At 45.8% G+C, this 25,297-nt stretch overlaps 1 protein-coding gene across 1 annotated transcript in view; it reads left to right on the plus strand.

Annotated features, from left to right (window-relative positions):
- TOPAZ1 (testis and ovary specific TOPAZ 1) overlaps positions 1-25,297 on the plus strand; it is a 1,272,938-nt gene that overhangs the window by 468,512 nt on the left and 779,129 nt on the right. The window contains exon 9 of the mRNA XM_044060400.1: positions 6,950-7,042. Coding sequence (XP_043916335.1) covers positions 6,950-7,042 — 93 coding nt within the window. The remainder of the gene's footprint in view (positions 1-6,949; positions 7,043-25,297) is intronic.

A 25,297-nucleotide genomic window follows, 5' to 3' on the forward strand; every position in this document is an offset into this window, starting at 1 on the left:
CTATGGATCCGAGCTCCTAGCTCTTCCCCTCACCCATAATCCCCTGCCAACCCCAATTGTCCTCAGATCTAGTTTGCCGCTTTTAGAGAGAGACAGCTGGATTGCAGAGCTCCTGGCGACTTCAGATAAGTTGTTTAAAAAACTTGTTTAAAAAATCAGAAAATCTTTCCTGTTTAACTTGAGTGTGTGTTTAGGATCTCTTTAGGTTAACTTTACCTCTTAAATTTTAATTTTTTTAGTGTTCCTCCCCTCGCTGGTCGTAGTGTGTGTGTGTGTTGTTTGTGTTTTGGGGCCTGGTGTGCGTGTAGTCCTTTCCTTAGAAAATGTCAGAGGCCCCAAAGCCCATCTTTTCTAAGTGCACCAAGTGTGGCCATAAGCTTTCACCGGCGGATGGCCACACTCGGTGCGTTCGGTGCCTCGGGGTTGAACACCTGTCCTCAGGATGCACGATTTGTGCAGGGTTCAACCCCAGGGCACTGAAAGAGCGGAGGTCGAAGATGGTCCTGGCAGGACTTTTGCCCCCGGAGTCAGCTTCGGCCTCTGCTACTCCTGTGGCACCTCCCCAGCCCGTGGTGGTAGCCACTCCTGCCCCCCTTCCTCCAGCCGGGATTCAAACTCCCACTAAAGCACCGGAGGATAGGGAGGCCAGGAGGGAGAAACGGAGGGAGAAGCACCACAAGCGCTGGGCCGAGGCCTCCGCTTCGGTCCCCCCAGCTAAGCAGGCTTCTCCTTCCACAGCTTCCAGGTCTCCTCCTCCTCGGCTCCAATCACCTTGCTTCTCCCCGGGACCTGAGGAGGAGGAGACCTAATCTCCGTCGAGGTCATCGAGGCGGCACTCTAGGCCTGCCTCGGTGGCCTCATCGAGATCCACCTACAAGCCTGTCTGAAGCAGACTTGGACCGGATGATGAGAAGGTTCATCCAGGCCCAGCTGCAGATGGGAGTGCTCCTGCCTGCCCCCCCTTCGGGGGGGAGCTCGACACCTTTTTTTGCTCCGATAGCTCCTTCTCCGACCCACTTCTCGGGTTCGGAGCGCTTGGAGCTGGGGCAGCGTTGGAGCCGGGGGTGGGTCGGCACCGACAGTACTGGGTACTTCGGATCCGACCCTGCCCTCGAGTCTGTCGGTTCCATCGTCTGATCCGACCTCTCTGAGCCGGGGCCCGAGCTTCGGATCCGAGGGATTCAATGTGCCTTCTGCTCCGTCCAGGTCAGAGCACACTGGTCCCTCGGATCTGACGGTCTCGGCGCTGGTTACGATCTCTTCATCGGATCCAAGTGGGAGTCTGCTCTCGGAGCCCAGGGAGAGCGGCTCCCCCTCGGCCTTCAATGTAGTGGAGAGGGCTCTGTCGAGAGCATCCAGACCCCCGACCCTTGTCTCAGCTCCGCCCTGCACTCAATCTCTGCTGGGCCAGGCTTCCATCACCCGGCCACAGGGACAGCCTGCTTCTATGTCCCAGGTTGTTCCTTTGGAACAGGACATTGCTGGCGAGACCTCCTCTGACAGCCCCCCCGAGGATGTGCCTCGTAAGCACAAGTGTAAGAGGAGGCATGTGGACTCCCCCGAGTCCTTAACAGAGGACACGGACTTGGATGAAGGGGAAGGCTCCCCAAGATCACCCCCCCCCCCCGAGGATGTCTCCTTTGGAGACATCATGGAAATGCATAGGCTCAGGGGGGGTGGTCTGCCCCCAAGGCTTCCTCCGACGAGTCCGTGTTCCTGGAGGCATTCGAAGCAGGCCCATCTACCTCTTGGGTGTCCCCTCCGGCCGACCCCTTGGTGGACCTTGTGACCAGTAGGGCGTGGAAGGAGCCGGACACTGTGGAGCCTATTCCCAAGCGCCCGGACAGGATATTGAGCCCCCCTGCAGACCGTCCCCACTGGAGCAAGGGTCCCCCTGTAGATGCCATGTTGATGGCGGCAGCCACTAAGAGGGAACTGGCTCAGGAGAGTCCCTCGGTCCATCCTCCGAGCAAGGAGTCTCGATTGATGGATCGCCTTGGGAAGCGGGTATTCTTGCGACCTTCTCTGTAAGGTCTCTGAACTACATGGCACATGTCATCAGAATGCAGCGCGATCTTATCAAAGAATACGCTGCTTCCCCCCCAGAGTCCATATCGAAAGAGGACAAGCAATTGTACTCCACTCGTACGGCCACTCTCAGATCTGTTTCCAACACCTCTATGCGGCTTCTGTCTCATGCTACTGAGGGAGCCACTAGAGCCAGCGGAGTGGGCCTAGTGATGAGGCGCCAGGCCTGGCTCTGACATTGTGACTTCGCAGAGCCCTTTAAAGTGTCCTTTGCGAATGCCCCCTTTGATGGTTCTGCCTTATTTGGCAAAACCGTTCGCGAGACACTTGTCCAGAGCAAGAAGGACGGGAAGACGCTGTCTGCCGTCTGAGTCCGCTTCTCTGCTCCCCAGAGGTCCTTTTCCAAGAACCAAAAGGGACAGAAGAAGATGTGGTTCCGGAAATCGCAGCATTCCCAACCTGCTCCGGACAACCAGTCCTTCCGTGGCAGAGGAGGACAGGGAGGACGCCGCTCTAGAGGCAGAGGGGCACCGAGAAATTTTGGGTCCAGAGAATCCTTCTCTGATTGGCCCACGCAACAGCCTTGAAGGGTTGACCGACTGCTCCACTCTGGAGGCAGTCGGGGGGCATTTCTCGAGGCACCTGGCGGCATGGGAGTCCATTACGTCAGACCGCTGGGTGCTTCGGATTATATCCAGAGGTTACAAAATCCCTATCCTTCATGTCCCCAGACTCAAGAACCTCCCCGATGTACCACCCGATCAGAAGGAGGCTGCAGCCGCGGAAATCCGGCAGCTGCTCAAAAAAAGGGCCATCCAACCCGTCCCCCCAGACCAGCTCGGATTAGGGTTTTACTCCAGGTTCTTTCTGGTGCCAAAAAAGACGGTGGACCTAAGACCAGTCCTAGACCTCTCCCTTCTGAACCTGGCAGTAACCAAGGAGAAATTCCAAATGGTCACTCTTCAATCCATTCTCCCCCTATTACGGGAGAACGACTGGATGTGCTCTGTAGACCTCAAGGATGCGTACTACCACATCTTAATGGACAGGTGATCCAGGAGGTTTCTCCGCTTCCGGCTCGGAGACAGTCACTATCAGTTCAGGGTCCTTCCCTTTGGTCTCACCACAGCCCCCAGGGTGTTCACCAAAGTTTTGGCAGTGTAAGCGGCCCACCTGAGACTCCAGGGAATGCAGGTCTTCCCGTACCTGGACGACTGGCTCCTTACCGCCCCAACAAGTCATCTACTCTGCTCAGCCAGAGATTTTTTTCTTCGCCTAGCCCCCCGGTTAGGCGTTACGATCAATATGGACAAGTCTTCCCTTGCTCCAACACAAGTGATAGACTTTATAGGGGCCAGGTTGGATACAAGAAGCCTTCGAGCCTACCTCACCTCGGCACGACTACACAACCTTAGTCTTCATGTGCGGGCTATCCCCCAATCAGACGTTCCTCCCGCGGAATTGGTCCTGAGGGCACTGGGCTCTATGGCAGCGGCGATTACTCTTCTCCCATACGCTCACCTAAACATGAGGGTATTGCAGTGGACCCTCCAAGTACAGTGGTCCTTCCAGCTTCTCCCTCTTCACCACCCTGTCTCAATCAGGAAAGCTTGCAGGAGGGCCCTGTTATGGTGGCTGCATTCCCCAGACCTCCATACAGGTCGTCCCTTCGGCGCCCCCCCCCCCCCTAGTGACAGTGACTACGGATGCTTCTCGCCTCGGGTGGGGGGGGGGGCATTGCTCAGGCAGAACAGTCCAAGGCACATGGAACGACTCAGAGACATCCTTGCATATCAGTGTTCTGGAGATGAGGGCAGTGCTGTTGGCATTGCAAGCACTTCACAATCTTCTTCCCGTCTGAACCATTGCGATACAGACGGACAACATGTCAGTTGTCTGGTATATCAACAAACAGGGGGGTACCAGGTCTTATCCTCTATGCCGAGAGGCCATGAGAGTGTGGGAATGGGCGATCTCCACCAACCGCTTTCTAATCGCAACGCACATTCTGGGACGGTCCAACATCCTGGCGGACAAACTCAGCCGCACTATTCTTTCCCCTTACGAGTGGTCTCTCAACTCCCATGTAGCAAAGCAGATTTTTGCAAAATAGGGGCAACCCTGCTGCGATCTTTTTGCCTCTCCCTCAAATACAAAATGCAGCAACTTCTTCGCCCTGTTTCCCCCAACAGGGGAAGCCCTGAGAGACGCTCTAGAGCATGCTTGGCCGCCCGGTCTACTTTATGCCTATCCTCCTCTTCCCCTGATGCTAAAGATGTTACAGAAAGCCTCTCGGTTGGGGAGCAAGATGATCCTCATTGCCCCATTCTGGCCTCGACAAACTTGGTTCCCTTACCTGTGGTCTCACTTGGTGAATCCTCCCTGGATTCTAGATCCCAGTCCGGATCTGATTTCCCACCCATCAGGCTTACCGACCCCGAACCTGGACAGCCTGAAGCTAACAGCTTGGCTGCTCCAGTTCCACTCTTAATTAGGACTCCCGGTATCTCCTCTCCGGTCAAAGCCATCTTGTTGGCAGCGCATAAACCTTCCACCAGAAAGGTTTACCGCAGTAAATGGAAGCGCTTTTCAGTTTGGGCGGAGCATCATAATGTGGATCCTTTTACTGCTCCGTTTACATCAGTTTTGGACTTCCTTACAGGGCTTTTTCATCAAGGGGCTAGCTGTTCGACAGTCAAGGTACAATTAGCAGCCATCTCACATTACCATGTAGGTCACGAAACTGGTCCCTTGATGTCAGCTAAACTATGTAAGACCTTCCTCAAGGGTACCTTTTTGCTTAGGCCCCCGATCAGAGAAGCCATACCCCCTTGGGATCTATCGCTAGTTCTTCAGGCCTTGACTGCTTCCCCCTTTAAACCAGCTGCCTTTGCTGATCTTAAATACCTGTCTTGGAAAACAGCATTTCTAGTAGCCATCACCTCTGCGAAAAGAGTTTCAGAACTTCAAGCTCTTTCCGTAAAACCCCCTTACTTGGTTTTTCATCAGGATAGAGTGTACCTCAGGACCAATCCATCCTTCCTACCTAAGGTGGCCTCAGAAACCAACATTAATCAGTTCATCAATCTCCCTGTTTTCTTCCCTAATTACCAGAATAAAGGAGAATACAAGCTGCACTCGTTAGATGTGCAGAGGCAGCTGCGTTTCTATATTCATAGAACTGCTGGTCACAGCCAATCTGATCAGCTGTTCATCTCCTTTTCTAAATTCAATTTGGGTAAAGCTGTTTCGAAGGTCACCTTATCACACTGGATTTCCCAATGTATCTGTCTAGCTTATGAGGCTTCTGGGAGGCCCGCACCCCAAAGGGTCCATGCTCACTCTACTCGTTCCGTATCTACTTCTACTGCATTCAGATCTAGAGTCCCTTTGGATGATATTTGCTCGGCAGCCACTTGGGCCTCATCTCATACCTTTATTCACCACTACAAGTTGGATGTCACCTCCAGAGGTAGAGCATGCTTTGGCTCCGCAGTGCTCCGGAACATCCTTCTATGATGGCCGCCGGAGATTCAGGTAGCGGAGGACTCTGTCCCACAGGTTGCTGATAAATGAAGTCCCTACTTCAGATTTAGAAGTTATGTACTCACCATAACGTTCCATCTGAGTAAGTGTTTTCATTTGTCTGCAACCATCCCCCCCCTCCTTCCCCCTGGCCTTCAGAAGAATTAGTATTATTCCTGCCTTTTTGGGGTACCCTTTCAGGTATATAAAAGGGCAAACTTGATCCGAGGTCAATTGGGGTTGGCAGGGGATTATGGGTGAGGGGAGGAGCTAGGAGCTCGGATCCATAGCTGTATAAATTATTGCCGGCTCGGATCCAAGACCCACAGGTTGCAGACAAATGAAGACACCTACTCAGATGGAACGTTATGGTGAGCACATAACTTCTAATTCCACCAAAAAGCATTCAACAATTCTGCCTGTGTTTGACTAGCAGCTCAGATGCTGGGTAAGTCCGTCATCGGCTCATCTATCCTGAGGCAGCTACTAGAGTGGCACCTAGAAGAAGCATTGGGTGCTACATCTGCATCATCTCGGCCTGGGAAGCACAGTACATGTAGCTGTGAACACACACACACACACACACACACACACACACACACACACACACACACACACACACACACACACACACACACACACACACAGAAAAGACATCAGAATTTCCTCATCTAGAGGAGGTACAGCTGCCTTATGTAAAAAAAAAAAAAAGTGGATTTATAATTATGTGAAGAGCACGGCTCAGAGATTTCTGCCAGTAATAAAGCATTCTTGTATCATATGACCCTCAGTAAGGAATTGATTTTTACCCCACTTCATGGCTTCTCCACTGTACGTTTCTCATGTCTTTTTAAAACCCCTTAGATTAATATCACAGGAATGTTTGTTCAGATGATTTTTACTTGTTTGATTTTGCCTGTCTAAAGTGTTTACTTAATACCTTGTTGAGGGGCTATTATATGGTTAGAATTTCTTGCCAGATACATTTAAGTTGCAGTTTTGCCCCTGCTGCTGCTGCTGCCTCTAGTACAGTGCAGAAACAAGGTACCTTGCCAAATACTACCCCTTTGCCCATCTCTGATGCACTGGTGTCAGTCTGCTGTCACAAAATCTGGTGCATCTTTATAGTTTGGTTGTGATATATTTAATTTAATATTTTAAGTTGCGACTTGGGTAGGCCAACCCATTTTTCTGCTTTTCATCTGAGTAGTAAATGTAATGCTTCAAAATGGTACTTCAATGGTGAGACTGTTTTTGACAGTTAACTATACATTGCTCTAAGATTTTTATATCCTCTCTTGTTTTGCTGCAGTTCCTTGGTGGAAAAAAATGTACTTTGCCTGTTGGCAGATATTACCATGGTTTATGTTGATTGTTTTTCCCCCCTCTTTTTCAGCCTCAATTAGACATTTTGCTCAATGCATTTGAACATGTATCATCTGGAGGTGTGAAAAGTATGGTACCCATTCTGATAGAAATACTGTGCAAGGTATGGAAATTTTGTTATTGATGTGCATTGTCTAACAGAAATGATTTGCATGTTCATTGAGTAGCATGTCTGTGTGTACATGTACGTGCACACATTTATTTATTTATTTGACATTGGTTAACTGGGTTGGTACAATTGGGCTTGGAGCCCATTTTCAGTGGAGACCCGAGGAGAAAAGCTCCATTCACAAGCAGTTTACAGTAAATAAAAATATTCGAGACAAAAAGAATTACAGAAAAACATTGTTATAGAGCAAATAGAAGAAACAAAGTAGAATGCATGCACAAAGCAATATGCACACTATTTTTATAAAGGAAGTATATATTTACATAAGAATTTTGTCCATCATTGATTGAATTTAGTAAGTACCTGCATATATAGGGTACTAGATGAAAGGTGAGATAATTATTTAGATACATATATGGGGTGTAGGGAGCTTAGGTTGGGTCTTGACAGGGGCAAGTTTTGGAGTTGAGTAGATTGTTTTAGTTCATTTTTAAAGTATTTTGAGTGGGTGAGTGATGGAATGTTTGTCGAAGGAAAATTTGTTCCAAGCATGGGCGACAGAGTATTTATATAGAAGTTTACCTACTGTTTTCTTATGTTGGTAGATGTCAAGTAGTTGCTGGTTTGAGGTATGGAGGGTCCGAGATGGAAAATAGGTAGAGACCAAGGATAAAAGAGATGGACAGGATGAAGGTTTGTATAGAATGAAGTGTAACATTTGAAATTGTGATAGCTGGAGTTGTTGGGGGAGTTCTATCCATTGGAGAGAGTTTGGTGCAATGAAGTGATGTGCATTGTATGAAGAGATTGTGATAAATCTAGCTATTTTTATGGCAAGTTTGCTGGTTTGTTCAGGGTTGTGGCCTGAATGTTTGTAAGAACTGGGGCAGCATATAGGAGGGAGGGGAGGAGGAGTGCCTGTGCTAGGGAGAGTCTGATATTGAGGGTTAGAATTTTTTGTTGCGATACAGTAACCCTAATTTCTGGTGTGTTTTTTTTTTTTTTTTTTTTTTTTTTTTTATACATTGGCGTATGTGCAGGTTGAATTTGAGTTGATCATCAATGATGACTCCAAGGAGTTTTTTGTGGGTATCGGGTTGGATTATTGTATTGTTAGATGATGTAATAGCAAAGGTGGATTTATGATGAGTAAGAGAATGGGAGAGAAAGAGTAAGTTTGGTCTTTTTGGCGTTACGGATAAGTAGATTGTCAGACAGTCACTGTTCAGTGGATAGAAAAGCATGTTGAATTAGGGTATGGAGTTCATAGATATTGTTTGAGATGGAGATGAGTGTAGAGTCGTCAGCGGATTGACTGAGGGAGGTTTTGTTTACAAGATGTATAAAGATCATTGGTGAAGACATTAAATAGAAGCGGGACCCGAGATGGAACCTTGTGGTACTCCGGTTGGGACAGGAATGAATGGGGAGAAGGATGAGCCATTTAACAGATTGCTGCCTGCAGGATAGGTAACTAGAGATCCAGGCAAGGGAGATGGAAGATAGTTTGAGATTAGCAAGTTTAGACAGCAGTAATGAATGAGAGACTGTATTGAAAGCTTTGGAAAGATGTAGGAAGAAACAGGATACAAGTTTATCTTGGGCCTCGGTGATGGTATGAATGAAGGATAGAAGGGCAGTAAGTTATGCTGTGGTTAGACCGGAAACCGTGCTGAGTGGGAGTGAGAAGGTTATTTTATATTATGTATATCTACACTCCTGCAGTTTTTTTAGCTTCCAAGTGTTGTGGTTTATGTGCAAATGAAGAATACTGTTAAGGCATTTGTTCTCTGAGTGGAACTCCAGAAGTAGGTCTAACCATTGCAGTGTCTACATTTTAGTATACCTTATGTTAGTAGAATCAAATCTCCCTTTTTCCTTTCGGCCACACAGGCACTTCTTTACTTAGGTTGTTGTGTGTCACCCTTCACTGCCAGTTATGCCCCACTGTTTGGACTATCTAGATAACTTAAGTTATAGTTAAGGTGTTCACATACATTTCTTAGAATTGTTTTATGAATGATCTTTCATTGAGAGAAAGAACAAGTGGGTCTTTGTCATTACTGTCTGTTGACCCTTGTAGAGGAAAATCTTCTGTCTTGCTCCTGTTTTTGTTAGTGAGTTCCAGAAGGGGGTTGTCATTAGTACTTTCTTTCACACTTCTGTTATGCATGGTAGCCATTTAGAGTTGAGAATTCCCTGTTGACGACTCTTAGTGTGTAGGATAGTTACTTTGTCAGTCACCTAAGAAACGTCAGTTTTCGTGTCTCCCTTTTCCTCTCAGTACTTTGCCGTCTGCAGTTTAAGTGGGAGATTACCTTGGCTGCTGACATTTCTTCAAAACCGCTGCTTCAGGAGCAGTGATGAATTGTCACCTTTTCATTTTCCTTCAAATCATAAAGGGGTTTGGTGTGCTTGCTCTAGTAGAATTTTGTTTGCATTGATTTAGTTTCACTTTTTGTTGAAATTACATTTTGGTTTCCAGGAGTCTAAATAGGTAATGTAGATATTCTTCCTTTTAATCTGTGCCTTGTAAGTAACCGAGCCGGTGATATATCAGCACCATGCAGTATAGCATTTGCATTCCTTGAATGGTGAGAATCTACCTAAGTGACATTTAATGGCCTCCAATTTCATTAACTGCTTTTTATAGTGTATATTGCCAGCTGCACTTGCCTATAGACTCTGCATAGTTGAGACTGAATGGAGCGTGCTAAAATTCTCATGCAGTTTATTCCTTTCAGTTTTTCTGGTATGGCAAAAATCCTCCATCTTTCCTTGAAAAGTTTTGTGTTCAGCCAGTCTTTCCTTCATTTCAGCCTGTGATTTCTGTAGTTTTATAAACTTATCTGAAGTGCTCCTTAAACTTTAATTTTTCCAACCTTTTGTCAATTGGCTTTATATAGTCCTTTTAAATACCTCTGCGCGAGTTTGATTTTTTTTTTCCTCTAAATTAGTGGATGCCATCTCCTTCACCAAAGCTGAAACCTGAACTGTGTTCTGTTGAATACTTCCAACGTTCTTCCTAGCAAGACTTTTCTGGTTGATTTTTGCGATCAGCACCTGAATTTTATCCAGACTTATAACTTTTACTAGCTTTCTTAATAGTTTCTCTGTTTCCTTACTGGAAGAGTTGTAATCATCCTGCTACTCATTGTGCAGCCATTGGGGGAATCCCCGGAAGTTTGTTCAGCATTAGTAAATGTGAAAACATCACCAGTCTAGTAAACTGTACTGCTGGGAAATCTGGACATTTTGGACTTGGGGAAAACATTTGATAAGGTTCCAAAAAAGCTGATTTGGACAGTCTTGCAAAGGCTCAAATCCTGAAAAAGTTCATAGAGTTAGTGCAGTCTATGTACAGAGACCCAGTGACACAAGTATGAACAATGCTGTAACTCCGAATGTTCCCACTGGGAGTGGGTGTGCATTTGAGTTCAGCTATAAGCCCATTTCTATTCATGCTTGTGATGCATTACATCAGCAAGCAGGTTGGAGGGTATAGGTCAGCAAAGCTGATGTATGTAGATGATGTAGCAGTGCATGCAGACTTTGAACAGGAACTTCAGCAAATGATAGCAGCTTAGCATGCAATATGGAAGGCACATGGGATGAAACTAAGTGCAGACAAGATAGTGGCCTTGTTAGCAAGTGAGAGAAATCAGAAGAAGCTAAAAACTGATGTAGAAAGAAAATAGTGGAGCAGATTATTGGCTGTAGGTATCTAGGAGATGTGGGTGAGCAGGATGGGATGATGGAATGAGGTGGTCAGAGCTAGAATCATGGGTGCTGCAGCCTCCTGGCAAAAGGACTTTGGGGCAGTGTATAGCTAAAAAAGTTTAGAAGTAAGTTGTAAAAGAAAGTGGTGCAATCACTGCTTCTGTATGGCAGAAAAACCCAGGTAATGAAAGCAGAGCAACTGAGAAAGCCTGGGGTGAAGTGCCTGAGATGGGTTGTAGGATGCAGTCTGTGGGACAGATGAAGAAATGAGGACATCACAGCAGAAGCTAGAGTAGCCCCAGTTGCAGAGAAGGTCAGGGAGATCATAGTGTGGTGGTTTGGTCACATCTGCAGAAAACTAAATGATGTGACAAAAACAGATTGGGGATAAAGGAAGAACATAAAAGGAGATGAGAACATCGAGCCAAAAGCTGGAAGGCTTGCATTACAGCAAATCTGCAACAAATACTTGCAATTATTGAAGGTAGTGGAGTGGCTCTAAATTGGCAGACGTTAACATGACATCCCAAACCCATGGAAAAATGGAAAAAAAAAAAGGTTTGAGAGAAGTCCAGTAAGTTGTCAGTATAGCATGAGAAATGAATCTCTGTTAGTTTTCACCTTCTGCATTCTTGCCTCTGTACTGTATCTGCTCCTGAAAATTGGCTTTCAGGTACTTATCTTCAACACAAACAGGTTGACCAACCACTGAGAATTGTCTTCCTGATTGCCACAAAACCTTAGAATGCTGTGACTTCATCTGCCCTTTCTTTGGGTGCTTCTCAGGGCACAGAACTGTTGGACCATGTGTCACCACTTTCCTCTTGGAGCCAGTCTTTAATCATGTATCTTGGAAAGCCTGGAGGAAGCATTAATGTACTGCTTAAGCACTAGAGATGGTCAGTGCCCAGTACTGAGTCCTGGATGATTGAATTTTTTCCCCTTTGGTAAATTAAAAAAAGTAGACATCTTGAAGCTGGAAGGATTCTAGTACTTCAATACAAGCAGACTTGATTACATTCTGATTTTCTCTCGAGGCAGGTTAGGAATGTACTTTTATACAGGCATGACTAAAGAAAGTCTCTTATGACCACCCAGCTACATTTACAGCTAATGATGATGTTAATCCTTAGCAAAAAGGAGTGCCCAACTTCTCTTTGGGTATAACCAGACACGTGCTCTGCCAGCTTGCTAGAACACAGATATGCAGATGTTCTTCATTCCACATTGCTGCAGTCCTAACCATTGGGTAGTCCGCTGTCCCAGTCGGCCCGAATACCAAAGTATATGGCTGACGTCGGTCAAGGCGCATTAGTCTGACGTCAGGGTACTAATGCGCATGACCGACGTCATATCCTCAGTCTTTTTTGCCGCATGGTCCGATGCAGAAGCAGTTTTGCGAGTGCAGGTTGGCGTTCTGAAATTTTCTGAAGTCGGAGTTTCAGACCGAATCAAAGTTGGCTAAGTACCCCGTTGGGGAATATTTTGGTTTTTTCTTGCCTCAGTATTTAACCGGATGTCAGAAAAAGTGAATAACTGTATTTCTTGTGGGAAACAGATACCTCATAGGGATTACCATACTTTGTGTATACCTTGTTTAGGGCCTGAGCACGACGTTGTTGGATGCCGCTCTTGTGCTAGATTTAACAAACGCACTATTAAGAGAAGGTTAGACTGTGCCAGGTTAGTTTTGGGAAGCGTTGTAATTATAAAATGCCGCCGGATGCTCCGGCCCGTCAAAAGCGCAAGGACAAAGCAGCAAAGCCTAGAGGGAAGAACCAACAGTCCCGCCGTCGGTTCTTTAGAAGGCTCAGTGGAGCCGGAGGTTCTGCCAGGAGTTTCTTTGGAGTCTCAGGGAGAGACTTTACTGTTACAGGATGTGTCCTCTCAGGAGGTAGGCCAGGCTGAAGGGGCTTCTCAGGTGGCTGTTCTTCCCTCTCTTCCTAAGGTGGTTAGAGCCTCCCTTCTGTTTCCAAGGCTTCTTTGAGAGGCAGGCCAGGTTTAACTTCAGTGGGGTTTCTCCTAGCTCTTCAGGATCTTTGCCTAAGAAACATATGCTTAAAATGGCAGAGGATTTGATTACTATGATTAGAGGTTCTATGCCCCCTCCTGATAAGAGGCCTAGGGTGGAACCTGAGTTTGAGAGTTTTGAGCAGTGTTCGGAGGCTTCTGAGTCTTCGGCTGAAGACTTGCAGGAGTATCCTCCTTATTCTGATTCTGATGTGGATGACTCTACTCCTTCAGCTTCTCCTCCTGAGGATTTTTCATTTTCAGAGACTCTTCATTCCATGAGGGAGCATTTTAAATGGGAAGGTCAAGATTTCTCTGATTCCAGGAAGAGGCTTAGGGAATTCTTGTTTTTACCCCAGCATAGGCCTTTAGCTATACCTCCTGTTCTGAATGTGGTGGAAGATGTTTTGCAGAGGCTTCCCTGAACCCTGATTCTTTGCCTCCTGCCCCAGTTAAACCGGATAGGTACTATAGGGTGCCTGAAGCTCATAAATATCTTTTTAAGAGTCCTAGGGCAGACCCGGAAACTGTCTCTCAGGGGCCTAAAGGTGTTAAGGCTTCTGTTGTTAAAAATCCTGTTCCTCCTGATAAAGAGGCAAGGGCTTTGGATAGATGGGGAAAGAAAGTGTATACTTCTTCCACTTTAGCCATGAGGGCGTTGAATTGCCAGTTTCACATGTTAAAATATCAAAATTATCTCCTTTCACAATTGAAGTCTAAGGTGGATGCTCTGGCGGCAGGTATTGAGTGTAAAGAGTTGCAGGATTTAGTTCATGTGTCTGAACAGGTGGGTAAGCATTCCTTGCAATGTGGTTTTGATGCTGTGCAGGCCTCCTCGAGGGTGGCTGCCACTGGTTCTGTTCTTCGTAGGCACGCCTGGTTGAGGGATCAGAATTTAGCTGAGCATGTTAAGACAAGGATTTTGGATGCTCCTTTACAGTCTGACGTGTTGTTTGGTTCGCCTGTGGAAGCAGTTTTAAAAAAAATGGAGGACAAGGCTAAGTCTATGCAAACTGTTAAAGATTTTTTGCAGGTGCAGCCTCCGAAGTTTAGTAGAAATTGGTCTACTAAGGGATGGACATATCCTGCTTATGATTCCCAGTCTAGGGGTAGGTCTAGGCGTGGTAGGGGCAGAGCTCAAGGTTCTTTTAGGCCTAGAACAGGGAGTTCACCTGCTCAGACTTCTGGTGAGGGCAGGGGTCAGTCCTTTCGTAAACAGACCCAATGACCTGCCTTTTCAGCTGCCAGCACGTTCTCGCCTGGCAGCACCTTTGGGAGGAAGGTTGGCTCTTTTCAAAGAAAATTGGGATTTAATTACCCAAGACAGATGGGTTTTGGATATCATTCACCACGGTTACAGGTTTTATTTCCATACCTTGCCTCCTTTCAAAGGCATGCCAGACATTCCTCCTCTACAAAGAAAAGAGGCTCACAAGCAAATTTCTCTGTTACTCCAAATAGGGGCCATTCAGCCAGTTCCTGTGCCAGAAAGGGGCCTAGGATTTTATTCTCGCCTGTTCCTAGTACCAAAGAAGGGGAACACACGGAGACCAATTTTGGATTTATCTATCCTCAACACTTATCTGGACATTCCCAAGTTCAAAATGTTGACGTTACAACAGCTTTTACCTCTGCTGGGCAAAGATCACTGGATGGTAACTTTAGATCTCAAGGAGGCTTACCTTCATGTGCCTATCAGACTAAGTTGCAGGAAGTATCTGCGTTTCGAGCTGGAAATTCCCATTATCAGTTCTCTGCATTGCCCTTTGGCTTATCTACTGCGCCCAGAGTATTCACAAAGGTTCTGGCTCCAGTGATAGCTTACTTCAGGCTAAAAGGAATTCAAATCTATCCTTACTTGGACGACTGCCTGATTCTGGCTCAAGAAAAGGAAGACCTTTGACAGCATTTGGAATATGTGATAGCAGTGCTAAGATGCCTAGGGTATTCTGTGAACGAAATAAAGTCCAGTCTAGTACCCTCTCAAGACATGTGCTTTCTGGGTGTGAGACTGAATACAGCAGCCCAGATGGCCTTTTTAACCCCGGACAAACAAAAGAATCTTTCCGTTTACTTCCATCAACTATCTCTTCAGTCCGGGCTGACTGCAAGGACAGTCCTTCAAGCCTTAGGGTTCATGGCATCTTGTATTCTGGTGCTTCCCAATGCCAAACTGCATATGAGGAAGCTGCAATGGTATCTCAAAAATGTATGGACACAGCACTGCCAGGATTTGGACACTGTCATTCAAATAATACCTTGCATTCAACAGGAATTTTTGTGGTGGGCTCAGGAATGTCACCTAAACAAGGGACTCTCTGTGACCCGGCCAGAGGCGAGTCAGATTCTAACGACAGATGCCTCAGACATTGCTTGGGAGCTCATCTAAATGGAAAGTGGATACAAGACAAGTGGCCTGCCAGACTACAGCATCTACATATCAACATGAAGGAGATGTTAGCAGTCCAGTTTGCATTAATGGCTTTCAAGGAGTTACTTCTTCCAGGGCAGGTGTTGATTCTAACAGACAACACAACTGTCATGTGGTACATCAACAAACAAGGGGAACACATTCTTACCCGTTGTGCAGGCAAGCAATGATTTTATGGGAGACTGCGCTCAGCTTGCAACTAACTCTTCAGGCAAGGTTTCTGCTGGGAGCACAGAACTCCTTAGCAGATGTGTTAAGCAGACAAATCATGGATCCCCACGAGTGGAAACTGGATCTTCATGTATTTCGGAAATTGACAGTGTCATGGGGAACTCCAGACATAGATCTGTTCGCTTCTCCACTAATCCACCAGCTGCCAAAGTTTTGCACAAAGAGGTTTCATCACACAGCTTGGAAAGTGGATGCTCTTTCTTTCAGTTGGAAAAATCTTCATGTGTATGCCTTTCCACCTCTGCCTCTTCTCCCAAAGGTGCTCCTAAAGGTCAGACAAGACAAGCCAAGGATGATTTTAATAGCTCCAGATTGGCCTCGACAACACTGGTACCCATTACTGAGGAGTCTGGTAAGGAAGCCTCCATGGCCTTTACCTTTGATTCCACACCTGTTGTCTCAGAGGGACGGTCACCTGCTCAATGTCAAGCTTCACTCTCTTCATCTAACAGCATGGCATATTCTGTTTTGAAACACAGCAGGTCTCAACTTCCTCAACAAGTTTTAAATGTGATTATGGAAGCCAGAAGACCTAGTACAAGGAAAGTGTACGCAGAAAAATGGAAGAGATTTTTATTTTGGAGTGCAGCAAAGAATTTGGAGATTTCTGAGCCTAATTTGAGTGTGGCTCTTCAATATCTTACTGAGTTATTGGACAAAGGTTTGTCTTTCTCTTCCATTAAGATTCATGCTGCAGCAATTTCAGCTCACTATGATTGTGACCCACCATTGTTTTCGCATCCTTTGTTCAAGCAATTTCTTAGAGGGGCAAAGAATATAAGACCCCACGTAGAGCTCCTACTCCTGCTTGGGATCTCAATTTTGTGTTGGAGAAACTTACTCTACAACCTTTTGAGCCTGCGGCTACTGCTGAATTGAAATACTTGTCAAGGAAGACTGCTTTTTCGTTGGCCATTACTTCTGCAAGAAGGGTTTCTGAATTGCAGGCCCTTATGGCGGTAGAGCCTTTTTTGATTTTCCATAAGGATAGGGTATCATTACGTACTAATCCTTCTTTTATGCCTAAGGTGGTTTCTAGTGTGGCTTTAAACCAAACTATTCATTTGCCTACTTTCTATGCAGATCCCCAAAATAAGGGGGAAAAGATTTTGCACACTTTAGATGTACACAGGCAGTTGCGTTATTATTTAAGCAGGACCAAGGATTTTAGGCAGTCTCAGCAGTTGTTTGTTTCTTTTGCTTTGAGTTCTCAGGGCAAGCCTGTGTCAAAACAAACTATTTCTAAGTGGATTGGGTTTTGCATTGCATTTTGTTATTCCCATCATGGCAAGGAGATTCCAGCTGGGATTAGGCCTCATTCCACTAGGGCTACTGCCACTTCAACAGCATTTCTAAGGGGGGTGGCAACTAAGGATATTTTGGAGGCAGCTACTTGGAGTTCAGTGCATACTTTCTCTAAGCATTACCACCTTCCTCTCTACTCTAAATCTAGGGCTGGTTTTGCCACAGCTATTTTGCAAGGCATGTTGACAGCTCCTGCTTCTTTATGATTTGCCAGCCTCCCTTACCTCTGCTTTGGGATTCTACCCAATGGTTAGGACTGCAGCAATGTGGAATGAAGAACATAGTACAGTTTTGTACCTACCATAAATGTAGATGTTCGAGGATCCACATTGCTGCAGTCCAATTTACCCTCCCTCCTTCCCCTCTGTGTTTAGGGGTGGTGGTGTGGGTGAGGTTATACTCTTGTAATTTTGTATATATTGTACATATTTTTGGTGCAGGAGTGTTTGGTGTTTTTGGTTTTGGCCTTGTCTTTTTAGGGTCTTCTGACATCTGGGGCAAGAAAAGACTGAGGATATGACGTCGGTCATGCGCATTAGTACCCTGACGTCCTGACGTCAGACTAATGCGCCTTGACCGACGTCAGCCATATACTTTGGTATTCGGGCCAACTGGGACAGCGGACTACCCAATGGTTAGGACTGCAGCAATGTGGATCCTCGAACATCTACATTTATGGTAGGTACAAAACTGTACTTTTAGCACCTTCCTCTGTAAGTGTATGAAGTTTAAAACATCTTACACATTTACCTAAAGGGTTAGCTTCTGTTCAGACTTGTCTTAAAATTACATTAGACTTAATCTTTTTAATTATTTTTTTTTGAAAGACAGCATCAAACGTCAGCATGGCTTTTTAATTGTCTGATGTACACACACAAAAGTTTTCCATTCAATATCTTTTATCATTCTGTCTGTCAAAGGCCCAAACTTATTACTTAGACTTGTACTAATACAGTAACGGTATAGGATGTGTAAATACTAATACAGTAACAGTATAGGATATGTAAGTACTAATACAGTAACAGTATAGGATATGTAAGTATTAATACAGTAACAGTATAGGATGCGTAAACACCCTGTGACAAATCTTTTTTTTCCATCAGGTAATGTGCAAATTACAGTTTTTTGTGTAACCTTGTTTTTGATGTCTGGTTTAATTGCTTAGTCTATTACTATTTTACTCAGATTGTACTTGACTCTCATAATTAATGTCAAAGTCTGTTGCTTCTAGTTTACAAAACCACGCTAATGACATTCTGTGTTGCTATTGTCCAGAAGACAATGTTCTTATGTATCAGCAATTGCAATACATAGATTATAAAATACTGTGTTTAATGTCAGTTTTCTTTTTAGTGGACATGCAACAAATAATTCTGAAAATAATATATAATTTTTTAACATCTGGAGCGATTCAGAAGTAGACAAAGCATGTTCCTTTCTTTTATTGCAGTTTCCATGAGTAAAAAATATTTAGATTTCTGTTACGCAGTACTGCAGTTTGCAAAGTGTAATCAGTTAAACCCATTGGGCACAAATGTCCCTTTGTGTTAGTAACCCAAGGATAGTCTTAAGTGACTTGGTCACTTTCAGTGGCAGATGGAAATGGAAGAAACTGGACCTTGCACTCGGAAATACGAGAGAAAACTTAACATTTTAGAACACTAACTGTTTACACACTAATTGCATGTAGAATAGATGTACTTTAAAATGTATTCACCTTTTTTTCCTGGAATCATGGATTCATAATTCATGACACTTATGAAAACTCTGGTATAGTCATATCTCTGAAGTATTAACATGTAGTTGTCCGCTGTCGTAAGTATAAAGCAAGAGAAATTATTGTGCAAACTTCAGATTTTCAAATGTTGCTACTGTTCACACAGTGGTAATATACAACTGATGTATTTTTCTGTCTTACCAAGGGTGTGTGGCACCCTGAATCATATCAGGAATTTTTTTTTTTTTTAAATATATACACTGTGTTGCACTCTGAAAACAAACACTACAAATTAAAGTACTTTGTCTATGCAGAAGACCATTAACCTGTCATAAACATATTAAAATTTGTACTCCAACTGGTGTATAGCCAGTATATTATCAGATTGGCAGTTCATAAGATTTGTAATCATAGCAGTTGCAAAATAAAACTGTTATTCATTGTGTAAATATTCCTTCACATGTTATGAAAACCTGTGAAAGTAAACTTTCGATCTGAAGTAGTTAACTTCATTTGTCCAACCTGTGGGTATCGGATCCGAGCCGGCAGTTTCAAACAGCTAAGATCCATGCTCCAAGCTCCTCCCCCTTTCCAATAATCCCTGGCTATCCCTTCCTGACCTCAGATCTCGTTTGCCGCGGTTCAGTCAGCAGCTCTGAATGAGTTCCAGGCATGGGAGTAGATCGTTTTTGTGAGAAAAATCCTTTTCTTTTTCTGTTATAACAGTAAAATCTGTGTGCGTGTTACTCCTTAGTTGGTTTCTAATTGTTAACCGTTTTTTGTAGTTCATTTTTAGTTAAACTACCTCCCCCCACCATGTGTGTAAAGGCGTGTTTGTCTTTGGGCCTAGTGTAATCTTGTCATTAGTCATGTCTGAGGCCCCTAAAGCCTTCTTTTCTAAATGCACCGAGTGTGGCCATAAGCTGTGCCCAGCGGATGGCCACACTCTGTGTGTTATCTGCCTTGGGGTTGACCACCTCTCCTCAGGCTGCACTATTTGTGCAGCCTTCAAGCCCAGGGCTTTGAGGGACAGGAGGTCGAAGTTGATTCTGGCGGGACTGTTGCCCCCGGACTCAACTTCGTCCTCCTCTCCCTCCGTGGCACCTGCCGTGGCAGTGCCACCTTCCATCGCTGCTCCCCTGCTCCCCTGGCCGGGACTCACTCTCCCACCTCAGGCCAGGAGGAGAGGGAAGCTAGGGGAGAGAGGAGAAAAGAGAAGCACCACAAGCGGCGGGCCGAGTCTTCCTCCTCAGCCCCGCCAGCCAAGCAAGCAGCTTCTCCCAGGGCCTCCGGGCCTTCACCTTCCCGGCTCCATTCACCCCGCTTTTCCCCAGAGCCGGAGGAGGAGGAGACCCGGCCGCCTTCGAGGTCATCAAGGCTGCACTCCCGGCCTGCCTCTGACCTCCTCTAGGTCAACCCGAAGCTTGTCCGATACAGAAATGGACCGGATGATGCGTAGGTTCCTCCAGGCCTAGCTGCAGATGGGAGTGCTCCTGCCTCCCCGCCCCCCTCCGAGGGGGGGGGAGCTTGACCCCCTTTTTCGCCCCGATTGCGCCTTCTCCGACCCACTTCCGGGTCTCGGAGCCTTTGGAGCCGGGTAGCATGGGAGCCCGGGGGAGTGTCGGCGCCGATAGTACCTCGTACTTCGGTGCCGATGGCACCCTCAAGTTTGTCAGGTCCGTTTTCGGATCCGAGCTCTCGGAGCCGAGAGCTGAGCTTCGGATCCGGAGGTGCCAGTGCATCTTTGGCTCTGTCTCGGTCTGAGCATACTGGCCCTTCGGATCGGATTGCTTTGGCACCGGCTCCGATCCACACACCGGATCCGAGGGGGCTGCTCTCTGATCCCAGAGAGAGAGTTCTCCTTCGGCGTTCGATGGCGTGGAGAGGGTATTGTCGAAGGATTCGAGGCCCCAGGTTCCTGCTACGATTCCACCCTGCACTCCCTCTCAAACGGGCCTACCTTCCATCACCCGGCCCCAGGGACAGCCTGCTCCTGCATCCCAGATAGTTCTCTTGGAGGAACAGAATGTGGTTGATGAGGCCTCTTCGGACAGCCCCCCCCGAGGAGGTTCCTCACAAACGTAACTGCAAAAGGAGGCACTTAGACTCACCTGAGTCCATGACAGAAGACACAGAATTAGAGAAAGGGGAAGGTTCCCCATGGTCACCTCCCGAAGACGTCTCCTTCGGAGACATCATGGAAATGCTTCGAATTAGAGGGGGTTGGTCAGCCCAAAAACCTTCCTCTGATGAGTCTTGTGTTTCTGGAGGAATTTGACGCAGGCCCATCTACCTCTTGGGTGTCCCCTCCCGCCGACCCCCTGGTAGACCTTATTACTACCAGGGCATGGAAGGAACCGGACACTGTGGAGCCCATTCCAAAGAGACCAGATAAAATCCTCAGCCCCCCTTCTGATAGGACGTGTTGGAGCAAGGGTGCTGCTGTAGATGCCATGTTGGTGGCGGCCGCCACCAGAAAGGAACTAGCCCAGGAGAGTTCCTCGATCCATCCTCCAGACAAGGAGTCTCGGAAGATGGACCGCCTGGGGAAGCGGATGTTTGCTTCAGCCACCTTCTCTGTAAGGTCGCTGAATTATATGGCACACGTGATATGACTCCAGCAGGATCTCATCAAAGAATACGCCGGGTCGCCCCCAGAGTCCATGTCGGCCGAGGATAAGAAGGTATTCTCAACCCGAATGGCCACTCTCAACCCGAATGGCCACTCTCAAATCCATTACGAACACCTCTTTGCAGCTCCTCTCCCAAGCTATGGACGGCGCCGCTAGAGCGAGTGGAGCGGGCATTGTCTTATGACAGCATGCATGGCTCCGCCATTGCGATTTTGCTGATCCCTTCAAGGCGTCCTTCGCTAATGCCCCGTTTGACGGTTCTTCACTATTTGGCAAGACCGTACGCTACACGTTGGTCCAGAGCGAGAAAGACGGGAAGACGTTGTCTGCCGTCGGAGTCCACGTCTCGACTCCCCAGAGGTCCTTCTCTAGGAACCAAAAGGGACAGAAGATGATGTGGTTCCGGAAGTCTCAACAATACTCAATACAATACAAGGAACAATATTCCTTCACATGTTATGAAAACCTGTGAAAGTAAACTTTTGTTGATGATCTTACTACTTTTATATGAAACCATGCAAGCCAGTCTTTGTGCAGCATCACATAGGTTCTTTTTCTGTGCTGGGCAGAGAAAATCTTTGAAGGCCAAAATGTCTGTACAAGCAGGATTTTTGCAGAGACAAATTAGAAGCATCTGTTTGAAGGTGCTGTTGCATCATTTAACTGAGTTATGTAGAACTTGTTTTATGGTGTAGAAATGGGGAAGTAATGAACAAAGTCTGTAATAACTGAATGCATCAGGTAGGTTGAAGCCATCATAAGTCTTGTCAGGTCATGTGATACAGTTTCATATGGTTCTGTAGAACAGTAAAAGTTATTGTAGAAAGAAATTACGTCACTGTTTCTGGAATGTAATACGAACATATTTATATTTCAGGCTACCTACATCCCATGCTATTTTTAAACAGAGAGAGACTTTGGGTACTGTTGGGTGCATTGATTTTTGCTTCTTGTAGACAACACCCTCCAAGACCCCATCCACCTATATCAAATCATTCATTGGGCACCATCATTGAGTTCGTCCATCCAGCTATCCACAACCCCTTTTTCCATTTTTACACATAGGGTTGGGTGTCACTTCATCAGTGACAACGAGAGCCAAGGTTCACACCGCTGGGTGGCTAGCCCTGCTGTGTTTGTTCTTTTGTACCACACAGGCATGCACACTCACACCTGTGGTCAGTTTAGAGTGTCCAACCCACCTATTGCGTGTCTCTGTAATGTGGGAGGAAACCTGAGCACCCGGAGGAAACCCACATTTTATTTATTCTTTAACATTTGTTTACCAGGAAAGTCCGATTGGGATAGATCCCATTTTCAGTGGAGGCCAGGGGAGAAATGCTCCAGAGACGTCTTTGGAATTTGGGAGGAAACCGGAGCACCCAGAGAAACCCATGGGAACGTAGAGAGGACATGCAAACTTTGCACAGAAGGCACTCCCAACAGAGAATCGAACCAGAGAACTTCTTGCTGTGAGGCGATAGTGCTGCCCTCTGCACCACTGTGCCACCCTTTTTTATTCAGTTAATCCACTCCACTTAACTACTTTGAGACATTATAGATGAATACCTAAAATTTGATACACACATCCAACAAGTGACTAATAGAGAGACCAGACGTTCTGTCTTCTACACAGAGCTAAAACATACCTAACTGACCAGCCACAACAAAATCTACTGGCACTGTTTTCCACTTCCTCCTCTCTACATTGTCCTTTGCTCCCTGTATCCTCATTTGCAAAGCTAGGTTAATGCCACAGTAATGTAGCAAATTTTGCTGCCAGTTTACCAAATAAAAATCAGCACTGCACAGAAAGTACAGTTACATAAAATCTTACTGTAACGGTAGATGTCTTTGCCTTCACTTCTGCAGTATTCTTAACCGATGGAATTCCCTGCCTTGGAAGCCAAACGTCTGACCAGTCTGCCAAAGCCTGCCATTACTTTAAGGTATGCCGAATGTCACCGAAACGTTCCTTGCTTAGGGCATAAAGGTAGCATTCAGGTGTACTATCTACAGAGCTGATTGTCTCAATAGGAACACCAGTCCAAGGAACCCAAGCGATAACCTGTACATCCAAGAAGGCAAAGGACTAGAGGGATGGAGGGAGGGAGCAAATACTGCAGCAGTGAAGGCAGATACAGCCACCATTATGGCAATATTTTACACAGCTGTACTGTGTCCTTACATTCACTGCTCCAGTACTCTTAACAGATGGAAGAGTGCCAAAACTCAAGAGGAAACTTGCAAAGAAGGAGTAGAAGAGTCCCCTAAAAAAACAAAGAATGGCACTAGCAAAATCAGCCTTAGCTCTAGAGATACCATCCAACTTGTAGTGCTTGGTAAAGGTATACACAGAAGTCCAGGTAGCTGCCTCAAGAATAGAATTAGTATCTAAGCCATTGAAAAAAAGCACCCAAAGAAGCCACAACCCTAGTAGATTGAGCCTTAACTGAAGAAGGAAAGCTCTTGCCATGAAAAGTGCAACAAAAGGGAATAACCTTAGACATCCAAGAAGAAATAGTTTGCTTGGATACAGTTAGTCCCAGAGATCTAGGATGAAAAGAAACAAACTGATCATATTTTTTAATAGCATTAGTCTTTTCCAGATACACCCTCTGTTGTCTATATACATACAAAAGTATGCAGCGCACTCAGTCAGATTGCATACAGCGGAAAAGTAGGCAGATTAATAGACTGATTTAAGCAATAGCTCATTAACCACCTCTCGCATAGAAGGATTAGTGCGCAAGGAAATCCTGTCCTCAGGAAAGATCAAAAAAGGAGGAAAAGCCATAATAGCTTGCAACTCAGGCACCCATCTGGCAGTAGTAAGACCTAACAAGAGAACGGTCTTCCAAGAACAGTGTTGCAAGGAAGCTGTAGCAGCAGGCTCAAAAGGAGCCTGAGTCAACTTCTCCAAAACAAAATTAAGATCCCAGGGAGTAGTAACAGGCTTCCTGGAAGGTCTAATATTTACTCGTTACAGCCAAGTCTGCCTCCAGTCGTTTATGCGGTTACCTCCTACTGCACCTCTGTGCATCAAATATTGCTTCATATTTGCATTAATAGTTCCAAAACCATGCTACATGCAAGGTATCAGAATATTTTATCTTGAAGCATACATGATGGCAAACACAATTTTATTGATATTTGACCTCTGTCAGGGAGTATTTGTTAGAACTGTAAGGTGATAACTTCATCTTTTCAAAGGCGCAAGCCACACCCATTAGGAGTTAAAGGTATACACACAAGAGCTGTACTAGAGGGAATGCATTAAGGATGCCATTAAGAAATTGTTTAACCTCAAATCTAGAGGCTAAGGGAGGAGAAGTCTGACAAGCAGAGATGTCTGATAAGTGGACCTTAATAGAAGAATAGGCCAAACCAGCATTGAGCAACTCACACAAATAAGAGAACCAAAGGACCATCTACAGTAAGTGGGTCCAGGTTATGAGGGAGAGACCAAGTTGAACACCTCTTCCATCTGGACAAGTGTGATTTCCTAATAGTAGGTTTCCTAGCCTCCTGCAGGACTTGCAGCACGTCCTCAGAAAAAAGGTGTCTATCAGGAATCAGAATCCTATCACCTGCAGTGTCAGTTGAAGTGTAGACAGGTGGGGATGGATGAGAGATCCCTTGCCTTGTGTGAGTAGATCCACCCTGTGAAGTAACTTGTGATGATTGCCCCTGGCTACATGCAGAAGTAGAGGGAACCAGTGCTGTCGTGGCCAAAAGGGAGTCACCAACAATATTTTGGGAGCATCCTGTTGAATCTTGAACAGAGCTTTCAGAATAAGAGGAAGAGGAGGGAATGCATAAAGAAACCCCCCGTTCCAAGAAAATGAGAGGGCGTCCACCTTCCACACCACGGGACCTGGAACTCTAGCACAAAACAGAGGAAGTTGTCTTAAGAGTGGAGGCAAAACAATCCACTTGAGTATCCCACTGGTGGATAATGTCCAGAAATACAGCCCTGTGAAGCATCTATTCACTGGACTGAGTTAAGGACCTGCTCAGAATGTCTGCCACAGTGTTATGACCGGAATGGATGTAAGCTGCCTAAAGAGTCACTTGATACTTGACAGCAAGGTCCCATACCAGAAGTGCTAACCGGCAAAGCAGATAAGATCTCATTCCTCCCTGTTTGTTGTTATACCACATCACTGTTGTTATTGTCTGTGAACACTTTGAAGAGTCCC

The sequence above is a fragment of the Protopterus annectens genome, chromosome 2.part0 (genome assembly GCF_019279795.1).
Source record: "Protopterus annectens isolate FY-2018-M chromosome 2.part0, PAN1.0, whole genome shotgun sequence".
Lineage (NCBI taxonomy): Eukaryota > Metazoa > Chordata > Ceratodontiformes > Protopteridae > Protopterus > Protopterus annectens.